The 24,277-nt window shown below is 48.8% G+C and overlaps 1 protein-coding gene across 1 annotated transcript; it reads left to right on the top strand.

Moving 5' to 3' along the window:
• Positions 1-531: 531 nt before the first annotated feature.
• On the top strand, positions 532-23,487 carry LOC310649919 (hydroperoxide isomerase ALOXE3-like; the record flags this gene model as incomplete). Its single annotated transcript, XM_083378749.1, has 14 exons — positions 532-708; positions 6,095-6,299; positions 7,933-8,014; positions 9,404-9,526; positions 10,471-10,574; positions 11,234-11,406; positions 13,573-13,716; positions 14,545-14,748; positions 14,847-14,933; positions 15,622-15,791; positions 17,683-17,804; positions 18,333-18,433; positions 21,323-21,493; positions 23,308-23,487. The coding sequence occupies 14 exons, from the start codon at positions 532-534 to the stop codon at positions 23,485-23,487; spliced, it is 2,043 nt and encodes a 680-aa protein (XP_083234875.1).
• Positions 23,488-24,277: the final 790 nt, after the last annotated feature.

The following is a 24,277-nucleotide window of genomic DNA, read 5'->3' as shown; positions in this document are numbered from 1 at the left end:
ACCCTCTGACCCCCCTCTTCTTTGTGGCAGCCCCTCCAATACTGGAACGCTGCTATCGTGTCTCCCCTATTTCTTCTTTTCTTTAGACTAGCCAGACCCCAAGTCCCGCAGCCGTTCTTCGTACGTTTTAGCCTCCAGGCCTTGGATCCTCTGAGTTGCTCTTCTCTGATTTATTTTTTCCCCCAAACTCTCAACATCTTTTATGTGATATGGTGACCAAAACTGGCTGCAATATTCCAGGTGTGGCCTCACTAGGGCTTTATCAAGCGGTACTAGTACCAGGCTACTGGGCCAAGGTTTGTGGAAGACGAAGAAGAGGGGAGGAGGAGAAACTGGAGAGGAGGAGGAGCAGGAGGAGGAGGAGGAGGAGGAGGACGGCACTTCTTCTGAGTTGGCTTGGAGGCATCTGGGTGTAACTCAAAAGGAGAGAAGAGCCGGTTCCGAAGGAGTTCTCTTCTCCTCCTCAATCCCTCCTGAAGCTTGAGAGAACGTGGTTCTTTCCTCCTTCTCCTCCATCCCACCAGCAGCAGGATGGACCAGGACGGATCTTCTCAGAACCGGGCGCTGATCTACAAGGCTCAAGTGACTACGGGCCAAGGTCTTTTAACTGGGACTTTAGATCTGATCTCCATCACCTTGGTGGGCGCCAACGGAGAAAGCCCCAAGAGGTTTCTGGACAAGATTGGGATGACCTGCTCCGAAGGATCGGTAAGATTTGGGTTCGAGTTCCATTGAGAAGGAAGTTGGGAGATGGTACCTTAGCTCCTGGAGTGCATTTTGGTCCAGAGAGAGACAGAATAACAAAATAACAGAATTGGAAGGGACCTTGGAGGTTGTTTATTCCCTAGACAACCCCCTATACCATTTCAGACAAATGGTTTTCCAATCTTTTCTCAAAAAACTCCAGTGTTGGAGCACCCACAACTTCTGGTGGCAGGTTGTTCCACTGGTTAATTGTTCTCCCTGTCAGGAAGTTTCTCCTTAGTTCCAGGTTGCTTCTCTCCTTGATTCGTTTCCACCCGTTCCTTCTTGTCCTGACTTTGGGTGCTTTGGAGAATAAGTTGAAACCTCCACCCCTCTTCTTTGTAGGAGTCCCTCAAAAGATGTTGAGACTCTGGAAAGTGTGCAGAGAAGAGCAACAAAGAGGATCAGGGGACTGGAGGCTAAAACATATAAGGAACGGTTGCTGGAATTGGATATATCTAATTTAATGAAGAGAAGAACTAGGGGGTGACCTGATAGCGGTCTTCCAATATCTCAGGGGCTGCCCCAAAGAAGAGGGAGTCAAGCTATTCTCCCAAGCGCCCGAAGGCAGGAGAAGAAGCAACGGATGGAAACTCATCAAGGAGAGAAACAACCTAGAACTAAGGAGAAACTTCCTGACAGTTAGAACCAATTAATCAGTGGAACAACCTGACTCCAGAAGCGGTGAGTGCTCCAACACTGGAAGTTTTTAAGAAGAGACTGGACAGCCGTTTGTCCGAAATGTTATAGGGTTTCCTGCCTGAGCAGGGGATTGGACTAGATGACCTCCAAGGTCCCTTCCAACTTGTTATTGTTATTGTTCATTATTGTTATTGTTTGGTTGTTATCGTTATTGTTGTTATTGTTATTGCTATGTTGTTGTTGTTATGTTCCCTAGTTGGGTCATGAAAGGTCTGCAAGAAGACCACCAAGCTCAGAGAACACCATCAACCCCTCAGTTCTCCTCCTCCTTCTCCTCCTCCCAACATATTTCTGATACATTATTTACACTCTTAAGGGATCCATTTGGAGAGCCTATCCCACGGGTAGGCAACCTCGGCTCTTTTATGACTCATGGACTTCAACTCCCAGAATTCCTGAGCCAACATGAGGGAAACTTTGGCCCCTTTGTGACTCGTGGACTTCAACTCCCAGAATTCCTGAGCCACCATGAGGGAAACTTTGGCCCCTTCATAACTCGTAGACTTCAACTCCCAGAATTCCTGAGCCAGCATGGGGGAACTATGGCTCCCTTGATGACTTGTGGACTTCAACTCCCAGAATTCCTCAGCCAACATGGGGGAACTGTGGCTCCCTTCATGACTCATGAACTTCAACTCCCAGAATTCCTGAGCCAACATGGCTCAGTCTGGAAACCTCTCCCTTTCCCCTCAGCATAGCTGACTCAGGTAATTCTGGGAGTTGAAGTCCATGAGTCGTAAAAGAGCCGAGGTTGCCTACCCCTGGCCTATCCCAATTGGCCTTAGCTATAAATTTGTTTCATGGCGTGTCAGGAGATTTTCCTTTAACAAAAGTAGAATCCCCCCCCTCTCCATGGACATGATTTATATTTTGGCAATTCAGAGCTGAAAAACCTTTCTCCGGCCTGTCAATCATCAGGCTTTTAACTAATTAAAGGATTCAAATGAGGGATTGTCCAAAGTGGCAGCTGACCCAAGCTTTTATTGAAAGGGAATGAGAATCAAAGGCTGTCCCATCAACACGCACCAACACAATCCCTTGGCAGCAAAGACACCCCCCCCAGGCTTGATTCCGGAAAGAGGAAGGGGCCAACCTTTTCAGCACACAGGGGCTGTGTCTCTCTGGGTGTGTCTTTGTGTAGGTGTGTGCCTAATTGGGGGAAAAAAAAACATTGGCAAACCTGGAGTTGAAAATGAGCCGAAAATGGATTTCTGGGCCCTGCTCCAACATCTGGAGAAGATCTGAAAAAGAGTTTCCCTCCAGCCAGGGCTAGTTAAGGAGGATGGGAGATGTAGTTTATTTTAGGGTGATGCAGGCTTTCCAGAGGCTGAACGGGACAAGAGCTATCTCTACTTAAAGCAGAACTTTAGATGGCTCTAGTTCAGAGGTGTTCCAACCTGGCCCTTTGATGACTTGTGGACTTCAACTCCCAGAATTCCTCAGACAGGCACGCTGGCTGAGGAATTCTGGGAGTTGAAGTCCACAAGTCATCAAAGGGCCAGGTTTGAAGACCCCTGCTTGTTGACTTCAACTCCCAGAATTCCTCAGTCAGGCATGCTGGCTGAGGAATTCTGGGAGTTGAAGTCCACATCTCATCAAAGGGCCAAGTTTGAAGACCCCTGCTTGTGGACTTAAAGTCCCAGAATTCCTCAGTCAGGCATGCTGGCTGAGGAATTTTGGGAGTTGAAGTCCACAAGTCATCAAAGGGCCACGTTTGAAGAACCCTACCCTATACCATTCCAGATAAGTGGCTGTGCAGTTTCTTCTTTAAAAAGAGGAGGAGGGGGAAGGAGGAGGAGGAGGAGGAGGAGAGTTGGAAGGGACCTTGGAGGTCTTCTAGTCCACCCCCCCCGCTCAAGCAGGAGACCCTAGCCTAGACCATTCCAGACAAATGGCTGCCCAATCGCTTCTGTGCCTGGCTGAGGAATTCTGGGACTTGAAGTCCACAAGTCACAAAAGGGCCAGGTTTGAAGACCCCTGAGCTAGCAGGTCTACATCTTCAAAGGCCCCTTGAGGAAGCAGAAGATGTACACGGGTGTTCCTCAGCCCTGACGACTTGAAGATGGCTGGACTTCAACTCCCAGAATTCCACAGTCGGCGCGAAACATCACCTCCTTGAAACCAGGAAGTGTGCTTTCCCAAACTGGAGCACCAGTTTTATGGACCCGTCTCCGATCTGAGATCCGGGTGACCCCAACCTTATTAGCCTTCCATGAAACCCTGAAGACCTGGCTGTGCCAGTTAGGAGAATCCAACATGCCTGATTAAATTGGGTTAATAGTCTTAAACATCTCAGCCTCGCTGTGACAGGCTAGTAGTCATCCTGCTTTTATTCTTTGACTTCTGAACCACCCACGGCCGGAGCTTCTGATGGGCAAACCCATCCATCCATCAATAAGCCAGAAAAACCTGCGTGTCCCAGCTTATGACTTGACGCTGATCTCCAGTTGAAGGGCCATCCGATTTTGGATCCCCAGCTCTGATCCTGAGGTTCCTCCCCCGATGGATCCACCTGAAGCCAACTGGGGACTCCTTGTCTGGAAGAACTTCCTGAGACCACATTGCCTGGCCGTTTGAGGGTGATCTAGCCCTTGTGTTAGGCCAATTAGCTCTCCTAGTTGGAGGGTGACCAGGCCATGGTGTAAGGAGAATTATCATAAGGAGGACATTCGTAGCTCAGGGTTGAAGGGAGGGGTCCTTGGCGCTCTCTGAGCTGGCTTGTTTTCTTGCATACGTTTCATGACCCAACTAGGGAACGTCATCAGTGCTAGAAGGGAGGGGGAAGGGGAGGAGGAGGAGGAGGAGGAGGAGGAGGAGGAGGAGGAGGAGGAGGAGGAGGACGTCGACAACGACTGTGGCGTCCTTGGGGCTCTCTGAGTTTGGTAGGTTTTTTGCAGACGTTTCCTGACCCAACTAGGTAACATTATCAGTGCTAGAAAGGAATGGGATTTGTTTTCTGTTTGTATACAGGCGGCCTCTCTGCCAGTGTGGGTGGAAATGTTATTTTCTTCTTGGTCGCTTGACTGGGCTGTTGTTTCCTAAGAAAATGGTAGAAGACGGGGATGGTTTACTGGGAGACGGTGAGCCTCCTAGACCAAGCCAAGTCCCTAAAAGCTACAGAATTCCTGGCAGCTTGGCCTTGAGACAAATCAGCCATCACCTGGCACAGAGAGAGAAACAACATCTACACGCCATTGAAAAGAAAGAATCCAAAAGGCGAAAAGGAAGCAGACAGACCAAAACATCTCCTTGCCAGCAGTCAACACCCAGATGAGCCGAGATTGACACCAAGATTAATACTTGACCAACAAACAAGAAGTACAAAATGCACCAATTAAGGAACTGCCAACTCAGACAAACAACCAATCCATCAATAACAGCCTAGTCAAGAAACCCGCAAGAAAGCTCCCTCTGACAAACCCCTCTCCTTTTAGCAAGTATGGTGTTAGCTAGTTGGGTCAAGAAACATCTGCAAGAAAACAACCAAGCTCAGAGAGCACCAAGGACCCCACAGTCGCCTCCTCCTCCTCCTCTTCTCCACAAACCCTCCTCCTTCTAGCACTGATGATGTTGCCTAGTTGGGCCATGAAACATCTGCAAGGAAACCACCAAGCTCAGAGAGCACCAAGGACCCCACAGTCCTCCTCCTCCTCCTCCTCCTCCTCCTCCTCCTCCTCTTCCCACATTCCCTTCTAGCATTGATGACGTTCCCTAGTTGGGTCATGAAACATCTGCAAGAAAATCACCCAGCTCAGAGACCACCAAGGACCCCAGAGTCGTCATTGTCCTCTTCCTCTTCCTCTTCCTCCTCCTCTTCCTCCTCCTCCTCCTCCCACACCCCACTCCCCGCCAGCACTGATGTGACGTTCCCTAGTTGGGTCATGAAACGTCTGCAAGGAAACCACCCAGCTCAGAGAGCACCAAGGACCCCACAGTCCTCCTCCTCCTCCTCCTCCTCCTCCTCCTCCTCCTCCTCCTCCTCCTCCTCCTCCTCCTCCTGCTGTCTCCACAATCTCCCCTCCCTTCTAGCACGGATGACGTTCCCTAGTTGGGTCATGAAACGTCTGCAAGGAAACCACCCAGCTCAGAGAGCACCAAGGACCCCACAGTCCTCCTCCTCCTCCTCTTCCCACATTTCCTTCTAGCACTGATGATGTTCCTAGTTGGGTCATGAAACATCTGCAAGGCAACAACCAAGCACCAGAGACACACACACACAGACACACACACCAGTCCCGATTCCCGCTTAACTTTTCTTTATTGAACCTTCTCCTTTGCCTCAGCCTGCCCTCCTAAGCCAGGTCTACAAGTCCCCGGACCTGTCAATCTCGTCGGGTAAGGCGGTGTAGATATTGATCTGATGGGTGCAGCGGAAGATCAAAGCTGAAGCTGAGTCGGCATGAAAGAACGGGGTTGAGCGGGCATCCTTCGGCAAGGGAGCCCGTGCCAAGTTGAGAAGCAGGCCGCAAAGGGAACTGGGGAACGGAGAAAGGGGAAAGGAGAGGGGAAGAGGCTGGCTGGGGAACTCTGGGAGTTGAAGTCCACAAGGCGGTCTGAACACCTGGCAGGGCACCATGGGCCACCCGCAACACCGCCCCATTTCTCCTCCTCTGGGGACCCCGACTCTTTCTCCTCGCTTCCCCGACAGGTGGCCGAGGTGGACATTCCGTGCGATCGGGACCTGGGACCCATCTTGCTGATCCGCCTGCAGAAGGAGCCCTATTCCTACTTCCCCCAGAGCAGCTGGTACTGCAGCTTCGTCCAGGTGACCAGTCCTCATGGAGAGCTCTTCCGCTTCCCCTGCTACCAGTGGATCGAGGGTTACTGCACCGTCTCCGTCAGCGAAGGAACGGGTGAGTAGCTACGCCAGGTTGGAGGAGGAGACCTGCAAGGCAAGATTAGTGGGTCTTTGGCGCTCCAAAGGCAGGTAGCCCTGGATTTACGACCACCGTGTAGCCCGAGGTATCTGTTTCTAAGCGAGACAGTCCTTAAGTGAGTGTTGTCCCATTTTACGACCTTTCTGGCCACAGGTTGACTCAACTACGGAAGAACATCAGTGCTAGAAGCGACGGGGGCTGGCTCTCAGGTTATATGCGGTATATGGGGATGATGATCATCAGCACAGATGACGTTCCCTAGTTGGGTCATGAAACGTCTTCAAGAAAAGCACCCAGCTCAGAGAACACCAAGGACCCCACAGTTATTTCCTCCTCCTCCTCCTCCTCCTCCTTCTCCTCCTCCTTGTCTCTGCAAACCCTACTGCCTTTTTAGCACTGATGACGTTCCCTAGTTGGGTCATGAAACATCTGCAAGGAAACTGCCAAGCTCAGAGAGCACCAAGGACCCAACAGTCCTCCTCCTCCTCCTCCTCCTCCTCCTCCTCCTCCTCCTCCTCCTCCTCCTCTTCCTCCTCCTCCTCCTCCTCCTGCTGTCTCCACAATCTCCCTTCCCTTCTAGCACTGATGACGTTCCCCAGTTGGGTCATGAAATGTCTGCCAGAAAACCACCCAGCTCAGAGACCACCAAGGGCCCCACAATTCAACCCCGAGCTACGTCCTTCCGTCTCCAGCCTTCACATGCCCTTCCCTCATCAGGGAGAAGACCAACCTCTTTGTCGACTCCTCGGAAGATGGTTAGGAAGAAAACCAGCAACGCCTCCACCCTGGCACAGGTGCTGACGTACCGCTTCCCAAGGGGAAGCCGTCCTGGTGCTGGAATTCCCCTCCACCCTTCCCTTTTCTTTTCAACAAATCCTGCTAAAGAAAACTCTGCAGGAATTTTTATTTTTTTTTATTTTATGTTACGTTTATTCCATTGATATAATAAGAATTGTAAGGGACGCGGTGGCTCAGTGGGTTAGGACGCTGAGCTTGTCGATCGGAAGGTCGGCAGTTTGGCGGGTCGAATACTGAGCGCCGCGTAACAGAGTGAGCGCCTGTTACTCATCCCAGCTTCTGCCAGCCTAGCAGTTCGAAAGCACGTAAAAATGGAAGTAGAAAAAATAGGGACCACTATGGTGGGAAAGTAACAGTGTTCCGTGCGCCTTTGGCGTCTAGTCATGCTGGCCACATGACCACGGAGACATCCTCGGACAAGCGCCACCTCTTCGGCTTTGAAACGGAGATGAGCACCGGCCCCTAGAGTCGGAAACGACTAGCAGGCATGTGTGGGGGAACCTTTACCTTTACCTTAATAAGAATTGTATTAGTTTAAAGGTGAGGCAGTCAGCTGTGAGAAGAGGGGAAAATAATTAATGCGGTAGTTTGAGACTTGCACGAAAGACACTTGTACGTCGTTGAATTATCGGCTAACTCAGCCGCCACGTTGCTTTTGAGATACTTAAATGTAAAATTAGAAAATCAATAAAACGTTTTTTAAAGAAAAAACTCCGTGGGAATTGCAGGAGCCGGGAGGGGTGGGCTGGCAAAGGAGGCCAGCCGAGGTGGGGTCTTTGTTCCTGATTCCCTTCCTTTTTTAACCCCACAGCTCACACACCTTCGGACGACACTCCCACCATTCAGCGGAGGCATCGTCGGGAAGAGCTGCAGCTGCGACAGCGCAAATATGGGTGAGTCTGGAAGAAAACCGGTGGACTCTTTTTTTAAAATAATATTTTATTAATTTTCCAATTTTGCATTTGACTATTTGAAAAGCAACACAGCAACTGGGTTGGTTGAACAATAACTCAATAACAAAGTCAGGTTACGACATCAAATAGTTCTTCTCTTTTTCCCTTAACGTTTACTGTCTCGTGTTCAAGTTAGTACATTTCTAATTGTATCAACAATAAAAACATCATTATTACATTTATCAATAAATTTTTTTCAGCTTGTACCTATCTTAACTGCATTCAATCTTCATAAACAATCCATATCCTGCTGTTAATTTTTCCTCGATTTTTAATTTCTCGTCAATATTACAATTTAATCTTTGATATTTATAATCTTCAGACTTTGGGTAACCAAGATTCCCCTTATCCCACTTCATAACTAACTAGAATATCCAAAATACACATTTTATCTATTTGAATATAATCTTGTTCTATTTCCTAAAAGTTATCTATTTCCCACCATATTAAATCATCTACTTAATAATACAATATCCCCTTTAATAAATCAAAACCATTATGTAAATTGCCTGGGTAAATCCATAAATCAAACACATTCATAATATTTAATATTTAATTTTCCTCTCCCTTTTAAGTCTAATTTTTAAGTCTAATTTTAAAACGGTGGACTCTTCAGAGTCGACGTTTTTAAACTCCAGCATCCCTGTTTGGTCCCACTGAGGCAAAGAGATTCTCGACTAGGGTCACTGTTAAGCTGGGTGGACTTCAACTCCCAGAATGCCCCAGCCAGTATTGCTGGCTGGGGCATTCTGGGAGCTGAAGTCACTCAACCCCATCTGAAAGAGGCCCAGGTTGTGAAAACTTGACTAGATGATCTCCAAGGTCCCTTCCGATTCTTCCTCTCTATGATTCTAATGCCTACGACTCCCGGCTGCCATACAACTGCCGATTAGAGAGGATGCTGGGAGTTGTAGTTTAGAGGAAGATCTACGAAGATCTCGTTCCCGATCAAGAGGAATATATATAGTATTGCCTTTCTTAAATGATGATAATGGTGGTGGGAGGGACCTTGGAGGTCATCTAGTCCAACCCCCTGCTCAGGCAGGAGACGGTGCCTTCCCAAGTTCTGGGACTACAAGTCCCATCACCCTAAGCCACTGGGTCAAGATGGTGTAGTAGTGGATCACTGTTTACTGCCCCAAAGAGTTGCTGGAGTAAGCACAGAGCGCTTCATTCTTTCTCAATTGTTCTCGCAAACTTTATGTACCAAACTGTGCGTTATCAACTTTGCCAGCAATTTGAAGAGGTGGGGACTCTGGCAGTTTACAACTATAATGCAAAAATAAAAGCCAATATGTATAAAAACAGAGACAATTTCTCTGCACACAGGTGGAAGGAATACCTGCCCAATGTACCTTGGTGTGCCGACATCGACACAACGGCCACAATTGAATACAACATTAGGTACTCCTTCCCTAAGGCAACGGCCTTTTTCGGACGTGGGGCGACTGCGTAAGTGTTGGGGGCCGGGTTTTACTAGCAAGTCCCCCCTGGGCTGGGAAGCCACGCAGAGTCAGGCCTGCTGGAGAGCTGGAGGGGAGACCACTAAGAGATGCCAGGGGTGGTTGGAGAGAGGGGAACAGCCTCCTGGAGAAGGCAAAAGCCCAGCGCGTCAGGGTTTCTTCTCCATGTGGTCCCCAGGAATTGAAGCCTCCTTGTGGCCCTCGAGAGATTAGAGAGATGGAAAGACAGACAGACAGACAGATAGACAGAGACAGAGGCAGAGAGAAAATTGATGGATAAATAGGATGGATGGATAGAGAGAAAGAGAGAGAGGATAGATTGATATAGATAGTTTCATAGATGATAGATCATAATCTATCATCTATGGATGGATGGATGGATGGATGGATGGATGGATGGATGGATGGATGGATAGAGAGAGAGAGATGGATGGATGGATAGAGAGAGAGATGGATGGATGGATGGATAGATAGATAGATAGAGATAGATAGATAATATCAGATAGATATTATAAAATAATATAAGATAATGATAGATTGAGATGAATAGATAGATAGATGATAGATGATAGATAGATAGATAGATAGATAGATAGATAGATAGATAGATAGATAGATAGATAGATAATGATAGAGGTGGATAGACAGACAGATATAGCTAGATGGATGGATAAGATTATAGACAGACATGCAAAACCAAATGTTCCCTGAATATTTATCCATCCATTCATCCCTCCCTTCATCCCTCCATCCACCCATCCATCCACCCTCCTTCCCTCTCTCCATCCATCCATCCATCCCCCCACCTTCATCCTCCATCCCTCCATCCCACCCGACACCGAACATCTCCCGGGGGTCCTGTTCCTCCTTCCCCCTTTCTGAGCTTCTTGCCCAGTCTGACGCTCTGTCTCTCCTCCTCCTCCTCCTCGTCAGCCTCTTTGAGGCCAAAATGAAGGGCTTCCTCTACAAACCTTACTCCTGGGAGAGGCTGGAGGACATCCGCAAAATCTTCTGGTTCTACCACACGCCGGTCTCAGGTCAGTGGTGGGCCAAGGACTTCTCTTCATTTCACAACGACACACTCACACCTCCCACAACTCCATTCCCCAGAACCGGTAGCACAACTTTGCTCAAACCAGGCATAGCTTGTCTCTGGCAGAAGGCGTGATGTCTGAAAATATGCTGGCTGGGGAATTCTGGGAGAGGAAGTCCACCCATCTTAAAGAATGCTGGCTGGGGAATTCTGGGAGTGGAAATCCACCATCTTAAAGCATGCTGGCTGGGGCATTCTGGGAGTTGAAGGGCACCCATCTTAAAGCATGCTGGCCAGGGAATTCTGGGAGTGGAAGTCCACCATCTTAAAGCATACCTGGCTGGGGAATTCTGGGAGTTAGTCCACACCTTAAAGCATCACCCTGCCCCCCCAAGCTTTGGGGCACCAGGGACCGGTTCCGGGGAGAAAGTGGTTTTGCATGCTGGTCCACAAACTGGGCATTGGGGACCCCTGCCTTAAAGCATGGCTGGCTGGGGCATTCTGGGTGCTGAAGCCCACCCACCTATTGCCCAGTTTGAGAATGGCCAGTTCCAATTAATTCTGTGGAAAGAGCTCCATTGGAGGAGACCCATCTGGTTGGGGATTTAGCTGTGTTGTACTACACCCTTCATCATCCTGGGCTCCCTTCTCCCCCCCACCCAGAGTTTGTCTTTAAGCACTGGAAGGACGATGCTTTCTTTGGGTACCAGTTTCTGAACGGGATCAACCCCATCAAAATCCGGAAGTGCACCGCTATCCCGGAAAACTTCCCCGTGACCCAGGAAATGGTGGCAGGGACTTTGGGAGAAACGACAACCCTGCAGGAAGAACTGAAGGTGATTGCTTTTTTAAAAACATATTTTATTGATTTTCTAGTTTTACAGTTAAGTATTTAAAAAAGCAACATGGTGGCCAAGTTAAGCGATGCTACGATGACATACAAGTATCTCAGCAACTACATTAAATATTTCCTCTCTTTTGCCCTTAGCGTTTGCTGTCTCCTGTTTAAACTAATACCACTCTTATTATATCAAGGAAATAAAAATGACATTCTTACATTTACCAATAATTTCCGACTTATACATATCCTGGTTATTTAGGTCCTAATTAGTTTTCCCCAATTTTTAGTTTCCCCATTAATATGTAACTTTAACAATGAATATTTATAATCTCCAAGTTTTAAGTAAGCAAAGTTCCCTTTATCACAATTCATCACCGTCTAATATTCAGAACATACATTTTATCTAATTTGGATATATTCTATTTCTCACCATCTTACAGCAACTAATTGATAATACGGTATAACATTCTTATTTTCTATTAATTTCCAAATGTCTTAAATTTAATAACCAAAATTTTCTCTTGTTTCAACATCAAGAACTGTAGGTGATTCCTTTCCCACCTTTGTGGTCTTCTAAGGCTCAGGGATACACACACACACACACACACACAAAGAGAGAGAGGCTGTGCCTGTGTGTGTGTGTGTGTGTGTGTGTGTGTGTGTGGGCCTCTCATTGTCAACAAATCCATCTTTAAAATGCTGAGCAGCTCCTGAGCAAGCAGATCAACCAAGGCTGATGAAAATGGCTTATAAATACGACACGATACAGTTGGTCCTCAACTTATGACTGCAGTTGAGCCCAAACTTCTTGGCTGCAGGGACACAAGGCAGAAAAATATCCTGCAGCCAAGAAGGCTCCACACCCATTTGCACCACTCAGGTGACCCTGAGGAAACAGCCAAACCTCCAGGTGGCCTCAACGACTCGTTAAAAAAAAAAGGCAAATGACCAGCTGTCTGCAAGGAGTATAAATCCTTCCATTTCCCCTACCATCCAGGTAGAACTGAAGAAGCTTCTAGGGTGAGAAGTGAAAGCTCTTCAAAGAAAAAGAGGCAAATCCACTTGCCTCCTGAAAAAAGCACTTTTGGGACAATCGTGACATGGATGACAGAGAATCTCCATGAATCCATTTGTTACCGTTCCAGCTGAGAGATTTCATGAACAGCCTGCTCCAATTGCGAATAGAATAGAAGAGAACAAAATTAGAATAGAACAAAATTAGAATAGAATAGAATAGAATAGAATAGAATAGAATAGAATAGAATAGAATAGAATAGAATAGAATAATAATATACAGAATAGAATAGAATAGAATAGAATAGAATAGAATAGAATAATAATATACAGAATAGAATAGAATAGAATAGAATAGAATAGAATAATAATATACAGAATAGAATAGAATAGAATACGAAATGGAAAGAATAGAATAGAATAGAATAGAATAGAATAGAATAGAATAGAATAGAATAGAATAGAATAAGAATAGAATAGAATAGAATTAGAATAGAATAGAATAGAATAAGAATAGAATAGAATAGAATAGAATAGAATAGAATAGAATAGAATAGAATAGAATAGAAAATATGGAATAGAATAGAATAGAACAGACTAGAACAAAATTAGAATAGAACAAAATTAGAATAGAACAAAATTAGAATAGAATAGAATGGAATAGAATAGAATAGAATAGAATAGAATAGAATAGAATAGAATAGAATAGAATAGAATAGAATAGAATAGAATAGAATAGAATAGAATAGAATAGAAAATATGGAATGGAATAGAATGGAATAGAATAGAATAGAATAGAATAAAATAGAATAGAATGGAATGAAATGGAAGAGAACGGAACAGAATAGAGCAGAATAGATTATAGAAGCTGGAAGGGACTCTATACCGTCTCAGACAAGTGGCTGTCCAGTCTCTTCTTAAAAACCTCCAGTGATGGAGTGCCCACAACATCTGGTGGCCAGCTGGTTAATTGTCCTCACTGTCAGGAAGTTTCTCCTTAATCCCAGGTTGCTTCTCTCCTTGATGAGTTTCCATCTCGTCCTGCCCTCTGGTGCTCTGGAGAATAAGCTGACCCCCTCCTCTTTGGGGAAGCCCCTCAAACACTGGAATACTGCTAATTTTTTTTTATTTTTTATTTTTTTTATAGAAAGGGACCATCTACTTGGTGGACTACAAGATCCTGGAGAACATCCCCACTACTTTATTAAACAACCAGCAGCAATATATCGCTGCTCCAATCTGTTTGCTCCACCAAAAGCCCAGCGGAGAAATTCTCCCTCTGGCTATCCAGGTAAGTCCATCATTTGTGAAGAACCCACTAGGTAAAGGCCGGCCTCTTCCAACGTGGCCCTTAGATGACCCGTGGACTTCAACTCCCAGAATTCCTCAGCCCACCATTCCCCCCCCCCATTGATTTTGCTTGTCAGATGGATGCAGAAGAGGATCGTGTGAACCTGGGATGCTGCAACCATCATAAATTCAAGTAACCGGATTTTGATCACATAACTGTAGCGAAGCTTTGATGGTCGTAAGTGCAAGGACCGGTTGTAAGTGTGTGTGTGCGAGGACCGGTTGTAAGTGCGTGGACTGGTTGTAAGTGTGAGGATGGGTCATAAGTGTGAGGACCGGTTGTAAGTGTGTGTGTGAGGACCAGTCGTAAGTGCGTGCACTGGTCATAAGTGTGTGGACCGGTCATAAGTGTGAGGACTGGTCATAAGTGAGATGGCTGGCCATAAGTGCGAGGACCTCTCATGAGTGCGAGGACTGGTTGTAAGTGCCTGGACCGTTCGTGTGAGGACCGCTCATATGTTCGAGGACTGATTGTAAGTGCGAGGACTGATTATAAGTGTGTGGACCAGTCATAAATACGAGAACCAGTTGTGAGTTGACTGGTCGTAAGTGCGAGGACTGGTGATAAGTGCGAGGACCGGACATAAGTGCAAGGACTGGCCATAAGTGCGAGGACCAGTCATAAGTCACTTTCTTCCCAGTGTCGTGGCCACTTGGAACAGTCGCTAAGCGAAACGGACTCCCTCCAAGTCAGATCGGCTCTCCAAGGTGGATGTCCAACTTTGTCCCTCAGGGGTTCCCAACCTCTCCCTCTGTGTCTCCCCCTTAGCTCAGCCAGCATCCTGGTCCTCAAAGTCCCATCTTCTTGCCCACCGACGAGGAGTGGCTGTGGACCTTAGCCAAGACCTGGGTGCGAAACGCCGAGTTCCACACCCACGAGGTCATCGCCCACCTGCTCCGCGGGCACCTGATGTCCGAGGTCTTCTCGGTGGCCACCCTGAGGACCCTCCCCATGTGTCACCCCTTGTACAAGGTGGGCTGGGGGGGGCGTTCAAAGGGCGGGAGGGCAGGGACCCCCCCGATGGTGGTTAGCTTGAGTAACCATGGTTTCCCCCTCATTCCCTGCTCCAGCTCCTGATCCCCCACTTGCGTTATTCCATCCACATCAACGTGTTGGCGAGGACCTATCTCATCAGCCAAGGAGGCACCTTTGATAAGGTAAAAGTGGGCATCCAGGGGGGCATCTGGGCTCAGCATGATGGGCTTGATGGAAAAAAGGGCCTGATTTAATCCTGGATAACCCAACATAGGCAAGTCCTCGACTTACAAGCCAGGATTTCCCTTGATAAGCGAGCCAGTTGTTCGGTGAGTTACACTCAATTGGACACCCCTTTCTTGTGCCGTGGCTGTTAAACAAATTTTTGCCGTTGTTAAGTGAACCCTGCGGTTGTTAACTGAATCCAGCCCCCCTCCTGACTTTGTTGGCTGGGAAGCTCGCAATCTGTGATCACAGATCCCCGGCTTGCTACAGCCGTCATAAATGCATGCCGTTTACCAAACGTCCAAATTTTGGTCACCAGGCCGTGGGCAGGGTGGATGAGTGTTGTGACGGTCGTAAGTGTGAGGACCGGTCATAAGTCACCATTTTCACTAATGCTGTTGGTCACTAAAAAAAATGAGAATTACCTGTAGTCTGTGCGGAGGAGCTACAAGGAAGATGGAACAGTTAATCAGTGGAACCACCTGCCACCAGAAGTTGTGGGTGCTCCAGCACTGGAGGTTCTTCAAGAAGAGATTGGACAGCCGTTTGTCTGGAACTGACTAGGGTCACCTGCTTAAGCAGGGGGTTGGACTAGAGGACCTCCGAGGTCCCTCCCAACTCTGTTACTCTGCCTTCTTCTCACAGGCCATCGCCACCGGGCGCCAGGGATTAGCGGTGCTTCTCCAAAGAGCCCTGGATGAACTGACCTACACCCAGCTTTGCCTTCCGGATGACATTGAAGCCCGGGGGGTGGGCGGCCTCCTCCAGTACTACTACAGGGACGATGGCCTGAAGATCTGGGATGCCATCAAGAGGTGAAAGAGCTTGGCCAGAGAGTAGAGTAGGGCCCTCCAACCTTCTCCACCTCCACCTTACCAAACTGGGGAACAGCTGCTGGGAAGGTGTTACAAACCAGCCGTGATCCTCCACCATCGCAATTTAGCCTGGTTAATGGGGGTTGCAAGGGTGGTGGATTCGAGTCTCGCGCAAGAGGTTTGGAGCCAGGCATTTCAGCCCCATACAGTAGCTACGTCTGGAGGCTCGTCTCTGTTTAATTCAGGGGCATCTTCAAACTTGGCCCTTTGATAGCTTGTGGACTTCAACTTCACGCTGGCTGAGGAATTCTGGGAGTTGAAGTCCACCAGTCCTAAAGGGGTCATAGTTCCCTCAGGCTGGCTGAGGAATTCTGGGAGTTGAAGTCCACCAGTCCTAAAGGGGTCATAGTTCCCTCAGGCTGGCTGAGGAATTCTGGGAGTTGAAGTCCACCAGTCCTAAAGGGGTCATAGTTCCCTCAGGCTGGCTGAGGAATTCTGGGAGTTGAAGTCCACCAGTCCTAAAGGGGTCATAGTTCTCTCAGGCTGGCTGAGGAATTCTGGGAGTTGAAGTCCACCAGTCCAAAAGGGGTCATAGTTCCCTCACACTGGCTGAGGAATTCTGGGAGTTGAAGTCCATCAGTCATCAAAGGGTCATAGTTCCCTCACGCTGGCTGAGGAATTCTAGGAGTTGAAGTCCACCAGCCATCAAAGGGTCATAGTTCCCTCACGCTGGCTGAGGAATTCTAGGAGTTGAAGTCCACCAGCCATCAAAGGGCCAAGTTTGAAGGCCCCTGGTCTAATTCATGGGGTCATAATAAACTTGGATAGAAGGGAAGATATCATAGCTGAAGGTTGAAATGAGGAGTCCTTGGCGGTCTCTGAGCTGGGTGGTTTCCTTGCAGACGTTTCATTGCCCAACTAGGGGACGTCATCAGCGCTAGAAGAAAGGGTGGCTTGTGGAGAGGAGGAGGAGGAGGAGGAGGAAGAGGAGGAGGAGGAAGAGGAAGAAGACTTGTAGGGTCCTTGGTGGTTTTCTTGCAGATATTCCATGACCCAACTAGGGAACGTCATCAGTAGAGAGTGAGTTTGCTCTCTTTTTACATATGAAACAACTGCAAGAGAACAACTAATCTCAGAGAGCACAATAAACAGTCCTCCTCCTGCCCCCCCACCCCCACCCCCCCACCCTCTGCTTCTGCTCTACTCCACAACTCCCCCCCCATTCTCTTCTAGCACTGATGATGTTACTTAGTTTTTTTTAAAATCCCATTTATATCCCGCCCTTCTCCGAAGACTCAGGGCGGCTTACAATCTAAGAAGCACAAATCAAATGTGCTTAGCAGTAGCCTTCATTCTATGTATCTGCCTGCTTAGTAGGGCTTTCACACACACCCCAAGCGGCATTATTACAAAGTCAGCTTAATTGCCCCCCAACAATCTGGGTCCTCATTTTGCCTCCCTCGGAAGGATGGAAGGCTGAGTCAACCTTGAGCCTGGTGGGACTCGAACCTGCACTAATTGCAGGCAGCTGGTGTTACTTAAGGAGGCATTAGCCCACTGCTCCACCAAGGCTCTAGTTGGGTCATAAAACATCTGCAAGGAAACCACCCAGGTCAGAGAGCACCAAGGCCCCCTCAATTCTCCTCCTCCTCCTCCTCCTCCTCCTCCTCCTCCTCCTCCTCCTCCTCCTCCTCCTCTTCCCACACTCCCTTCTAGCACTGATGATGTTCCCTAGTTTGGTCATGCAATGTTTGCAAGGAAACCACCCAGCTCAGAGAGCCCCCAGGGAGCCCCCCACCCTAACCTTTCCTCCCGCTTGGGTGTGGGAAAGGAGCCGGGGCTAAGCCCCCTTTGCCGGGACAGACCCCTTTCCCCTCCTCCCTCCCCGCAGCTTTGTCTCGGGCATCGTCGGACTCTACTACAAGAGCGATTCAGCCGTGCAGGGAGACGGCGAGCTGCAGGCCTGGGTGGCCGAGATCTTCGCCAAAGGCTTCCTGAGCAAAGAGGCCTCAGGTATATCCCGCTCGTGGGCGCTCGGCTTGGTTCCCCCCTTTCCTGGTGGTGCCCTTTCCGCTCTGTGGAAGGCAGGCAGTCCTCGACTTACGTCCGTCCCCTTTATTTGACCGTTTGAAGTTGCAGCAGCACCATAAGTACGAGCCAGTGGCCAAACTGGTCGTCAGTCACGTTGTTGTTTTTTTAGTGCTGTTGAATTTGAACGGTCACTAAACAAAACGGTTGTTAAGTCGAGGACTCCCGGTGCGGTGTTTCCTGTCTTTCTCGTCATCCTTCTCCAACACATCATCAGACGTACGACGGTGTGATTTATCGACCGCCGTAAAACAGTTTCAAAATGGGAGGAAATCACGCAGGGCCTCGAGTGAGGAGCGGAACAATTCCTGAGATGCGCTGAGCAGTCAATGCACAGGGAACACGCGGGGTCTGTCCCTCCTTCCCTCCCTCTGAATCGCCGCTTGGTCTCCCTTCCCTTTGGCCCGTGGGGAATTTCAGGTGGGCCAAACTTTCCCCTTTCTTTCTTTCCAGGCATCCCTTCCGCCCTCCACTCCGTCCCGGAACTCATCAAGTACCTGACCATGATGATCTTCACCTGCTCGGCTCACCATGCGGCGGTCAACGGCGGGCAGGTGGGTGAGGCTACTCGGGGTCTCCCCAAGGAGGGGAGGAACGTGGTTGGCTGCCAGCAGGACCATTTCATCCTGGTTTTTGCCATCAATCAATTCTCCCTTCCTTCCTTCCTTCCTTCCTTCCTTCCTTCCTTCCTTCCTTCCTTCCTTCCTTCCTCCCTCCCTCCCTCCCTCCCTCCCTCCCTCCCCTTTCTCCCTCCCTCCCTATTCCAATCTCCTTCCTTCTTTCCTTCCCCTCCCATCTACTTCCCCCCTCCCATTTCCTTCCTTCCTCTGTTCCTCCCTCCATTTTTATTCCTTCCTTATTTCCTTCCTCCCTCCCTTCCTTTTCCATCTACTTCCTTTCTCCCTCCCTCCCTCCCATTTCTTTCCTTCCTTCCTTCCTTCCTCCTCCCCTTCCATGGCCCTCCGATGGCTGCCATCTTGACTTTTTTGACCCAACCCTGTGGAAACACCCCCACCCCCTTTTTCCCCCGCTTCCGTATAACCCAGCAGGCGGAAACGTCCGCTTCTCCGCAGCTATTTTGGGCCCTTGGAAGAAATGTTCCCTTTTTTTGCTTCCTCTTCCTGCCTTTCTTCTCCTTTCTCTCCGTCCCTTCCTCTTCCTCATTTGAATTCGCACATTAACGCTTTTGAGCTTTGGGACTCATTCCGAGGAAGGCCTGGTACAAAGCTGGCTTTCGTCCCCGTTCAGCTCGTTCCCCCATCTCACAACCGCAGCTGAGGCCAAAACCTTTAGTTAAAGTCATAATTTGAGTTCGCATATCCCAGAGTGCTATCTTGTTTTTTCCTGCTGCTTCTTCTTTCACCACCAGTTGTAAGGAGAGTTTGAACAATCGCTTTTAACATACCAAGAGTTTGTTCCTGTTCTTCCTCGGCAGGAAAAATCCACTCCTGTTCTTCTTCCATTATAATGATAGTGATAACTTTATTGTCACTTTGAATGTACACCAATCGGCATACATCAAAATGAAATTTCGTTGCATACAGCTCTCCAAGGGTCACCACCTCCGATATATACTCCTTGTTCGGGGCCCGCTCAAATTTCACATTGTCCATTTTAGTCTCTAGGGAGTGAACGATGGCACACAGGACAGATGGAAATGGGGCTCCATGTGGATTAGCCCTCAAATTCGCTTGTATTCTGACAACCTCGCCTTCTTTCCTTTTTCTGATCCTGACTCTTCCACCTTTTCCTTAAAGAGGCCTTGCTTCTTTTCGCCCCTGGAGCACGCTGCCACCGCCACCAACTCCTCCAAAAGTCTCTCTCTCTTCCTCTGGGCCTGCCGACAGCTTCATCCAGTTCCTTTGCTCCATAAGCTCCAGGTCCTCTCCTCCTCTGCCTCCTCTGGAAACGGCCCATGCCAGCAAAGATTGTCGGTCGTATGTCGTATGTTACCTTAGTTCCACCATGTTGCTCAAACACATTAAAATCTTTCTGATCATGTGGCCTATAGCCCTTACTATCCCTCCCAAAACTATTTGCCTTCAAGAGCCAATGCAGCCGCAGCCATTCTAGGCGCCGCCATCTTAGATCTTATAGTATATTAAACTAAACTATAGTATATTAAACTAAAATCTTACAGTCAGGGAGTCCACTAAGTGAGGAGCTGAGCTGAGTTCCTTGCAGCTGGTGTTTCAAAGTTGCTTATATCTTATCTATTTTCAAAGCTGTCAACAAGTCTCTCTTAAAGAATAACAGGTTACAATCTCACGTTTAGCCACCAGAGGTCACCCCAGAGTTATTTGGATCATTTCAGGCGTTTTTATTCTTCTATTTCAAGAGGGGGGAAAAACCCAGCTCTTCAATAAAAATAGAGAATAAAAATCAGAGAAAAATAAGGAGTAGAAAATTAGGTGAAGGTAAAGGTAAAGATTCCCCCGCACATGCGTGCTATTCGTTTCCGACTCTAGGGGCCGGTGCTCATCTCTATTTGAAAGCCAAAGAGCCAGAGTTTGTCCGAGGACGTCTCCGTGGTCATGTGGCCGGCATGACTAGACGCCAAAGGCGCATGGAACGCTGTTACCTTCCCACCAGAGTGGTCCCTATTTTTCTACTTGCCTTTTTACGTGCTTTCGAACTGCTAGGTTGGCAGAAGCTGGGACGAGTAACAGGCACTCACTCTGATACGCGGCACTCGGGATTCGACCCGCCAAACTGCCGACCATCTGATCGACAAGCTCAGCGTCCTAACCCACTGAGCCACCATGTAGAAAATTACAAATCTTATAATCCACCAATTTTAGGAAGTAGAGTTCCAATTAGGATCCCGGTATTTTTTCCAACGTTTTAAACTCCCCTGGGTAGTCAGTCGCCGCTGTTTCAGGTGGGAGGGATAAAATCACCTTTCCCTCGCCACAGGGGGGAAAGTACTTTAGCAGCTTATGCAGGTAAGTAAGTAATTAGGATGTAAGAGAGGTAGATCTCACCCAGTCTCTTCCACGCTGCTTCAGAGTTACCAGATGGTAGATGCGACTTCGGCTGTTAGCAGCCTCAGGACGAGCCATATTTCTTTGGCCGGTCCTTTCATCCGCTGGATTGGAGGGATTCGCCAGATCTAACGGGAAAGTTGCCACTCTCCCACGATCCAGCGAGGGTCCCTCTTGCTGGTCGCCTCGACGGGGCGACTTTCAACCCTTTTCAGGGTCCCCCAGCGGTGCAAAATTGGACGGGGAAGACGAGAGTCGTCTTCTGCACACCCACGGCGGCCACGCGACAAACCGGAAGTCACAGTATTTTCTTTCTGGGGGTTTTTTATTTTAATTTTTCTCCACGTCTAAAATCAACCGGGATTAAAAGCGGGGGGGGGGAAATCTTTTTCTCTTCCTTCTGGGTGGAGATGCCCCTTGTCTGATGCGTTTTTCCTCCTCCTTCTCTCTGGGCGGAAGTTTGAGATGGGGGCCTTCATGCCCAACCTGCCTTCGTCCATGAGGAAGCCCCCTCCCAAGGTGAAGGCCCCCGTCACCCTGCAGGAGTTCCTGGACACCATCCCGGAAATGAACGTGACCAGCCAGGTGCTCTCCGTCCTCTGGGTGCTGCGGAACGAGACCTTTGACATGGTGAGCCTCCCCTACACACCCCACCTCCTTCCCCTTCCCTCCCTCCCATTTTTCTCGCCCTTTGGTCTCGCAATGCGCCAGGCCAGCGGGAGGAAGCAGAATTAGGGCTGAGGGGTAGGAGCCAGGGCCCCGGATGGGGGTGGCTCCGAGGCAGGCAGGGATCCCGTCCCCCTGCTTTTCCTGGAAGGTTAATTGTAGACCCACTTTGTGCACTGGGAGTTGAAGTCCACAAGTCATGAAAGAGTCATAGTTCCCTCACGCTGGCTGAGGAATTCTGGGAGTTGAAGTCCACAAGTCATGAAAGGGTCATAGTTCCCTCACGCTGGCTGAGGAATTCTGGCAGTTGAAGTCCCCAAGTCATGAAAGGGTCATAGTTCCCTCACGCTGGCTGAGGAATTCTGGGAGTTGAAGTCCACAAGTCATGAAAGAGTCATAGTTCCCTCACGCTGGCTGAGGAATTCTGGCAGTTGAAGTCCCCAAGTCATGAAAGGGTCATAGTTCCCTCACGCTGGCTGAGGAATTCTGGGAGTTGAAGTCCACAAGTCATGAAAGAGTCATAGTTCCCTCAGACCAGTTGAGGAATTCTGGGAGTTGAAGTCCGCAAGTCATCAAAGGGCCATAGTTCCCTCACGCTGGCTGAGGAATTCTGGGAGTTGAAGTCCCCAAGCCATAAAAGGGTCATAATTCCCTCACGCTGGCTGAGGAATTCTGGGAATTTCATTTCATTTATTTCATTTCATTTATTTGATTTCTATACCGCCCTTCTCCCTAGGGACTCAGGGCATTTAACAGGGCATATATAAATAACAATACAAAAATTAAAAAGAAATTAAACAAATGCCCAATTAAAAATTACAATAACAATAAAAACAGTAAAAAAAAACCATTAAAAAACCCTAATGTTCCCCATCAGGCCAGACCAGCTAGTTCAAATAAATGGGTCTTCAGCCCGCGCCGGAAGGAGCGAAGGTCCGATGCCATCCGGAGCTCAACCGGCAGTTGGTTCCATAACGCCGGAGCGCCCACAGAGAAGGCCCTCCCCCTGGGGGCCACCAGTCGACATTCTCTGACCGGTGGCACCCTGAGGAGGCCCTCTCTGTGGGCACGCACAGGGCGGAGGGGAGTTGACGCCGGCAGCAGGTGGTCCTCGAGGTATCCCAGACCCATGCCATGTAAGGACTTAAAAACCATCACCAAGACCTTGAACCTCACCCGGAAGACAACTGGTAACCAATGCAGCTCGCGGAGCAAAGGTGTCACATGGGAGTACCGGGAAACTCCCAAGACAACTCTCGCGGCCGCATTCTGTACCAGTTGGAGCCTCCGAGTAGTCTTCAAGGGAAGCCCCATGTAGAGAGCATTACAATAGTCTAGGCGAGAGGTCACGAGCGCATGAGTGACCGTACACAGGAATTGAAGTCCATACGTCATAAAAGGGTCATAGTTCCCTCAGACCGGTTGAGGAATTCTGGGAGTTGAAGTCCACAAGTCATGAAAGAGTCATAGTTCCCTCACGCTGGCTGAGGAATTCTGGGAGTTGAAGTCCCCAAGCCATCAAAGGGTCATAGCTCCCTTACGCTGGCTGAGGAATTCTGGGAGTTGAAATCCACAAGCCATGAAAGGGCCAAGTTTGAAGACCCTTTGAAGATATGGACACACAGACAGACAGCCTTCCTTTATTGTCATTTTTTACCGAGGGCACAATGGCATACATTAAAAACCAAACCGAGTTCCTTCCCCTCAGATTTGACCCCCAGGGCTGCCCCTTCCCGCTGGGTTATTTGTGGTTCTGTGACCCTCTTCCGCTTCTGCAGAAACCGCTGGGCTACTACGACGAGGAACACTTTGTGGAATCGGCCCCCAAGCAGCTCATCGGCGCTTTCCAGGAGCACCTCAAGCACATCACCTTGGCCATCGAGAGCCGGAACAAGACCCTCACGCTGCCTTACACCTACCTCTACCCCCCCAGCATAGAAAACAGCACCACCATCTAGGAGCCTGGGGCGCTCAGCCTGAGCAGGTTGCTGGTCCTCAACGAGGGGAGCCCGCCCGTTTTCCTTGAGAGCAGGGTGGGCTGGGCAGATATGAAGAGCACCAAAGATCCAGAGAGGTACGAATTCCGCCTCCGGGAATCCTCCAGGCAACAGAAGAGGCAAACTATCTTATCGTTGTGTAGGCAGTCCTCGACGTACGACCGCAGTGGAGGCCCCAAAACCTCTGTTGTTAAGCGAGACGTTTGCTAAGCGAGCTTTGCCCCCTGTTCACGACCTTCCTTGCCTCGGCTGTTAAACGAATCACTGCAGTTGATTCGTTAGCAACCCGGTCCTTAAGTGAAACCGGCTTCCCCGTTGCCTGTGCTTCTCAGAAGGCCACAAAAGGGGATCACGGCAACCGTCGTAAGCATGAGCCAGCGACCAAGCGTCCGAATTTTGATCACGTGACCACGGGAGGGGCTGCAAAGTCTCGCAATTCTGACCAACGATCATAAGTCGCTTTTTCCCAGCCGTGTCGTAACTTCGAACGGTCGCTAAATGAACAGTCGTAAGTCGAGGACTACCTGGAGATCCCTTCTCCTGTGAACGCGAAGGAAGCTGATTGAGAAATAAATTATTTTGGGGACAAGAGGCCCCTTTGCAACCGAACACACCAAGGGTGGCCCATTTTTTCCCCACCCGTACCAAAATAAATCCTGTTTTAAGCAACGGGCGATGAGATTCCTCTTTAAAGAAATACTGAATTTCAAGTCGGTCCTTTGTGTTGACGTGTCTTTCCAGATGGTGACAA

Source organism: Vipera ursinii (assembly GCF_947247035.1).
Source record: "Vipera ursinii genome assembly, chromosome: Z".
Classification (NCBI taxonomy): domain Eukaryota; kingdom Metazoa; phylum Chordata; class Lepidosauria; order Squamata; family Viperidae; genus Vipera; species Vipera ursinii.
This window is presented reverse-complemented; position numbering and strand designations above follow the sequence as displayed.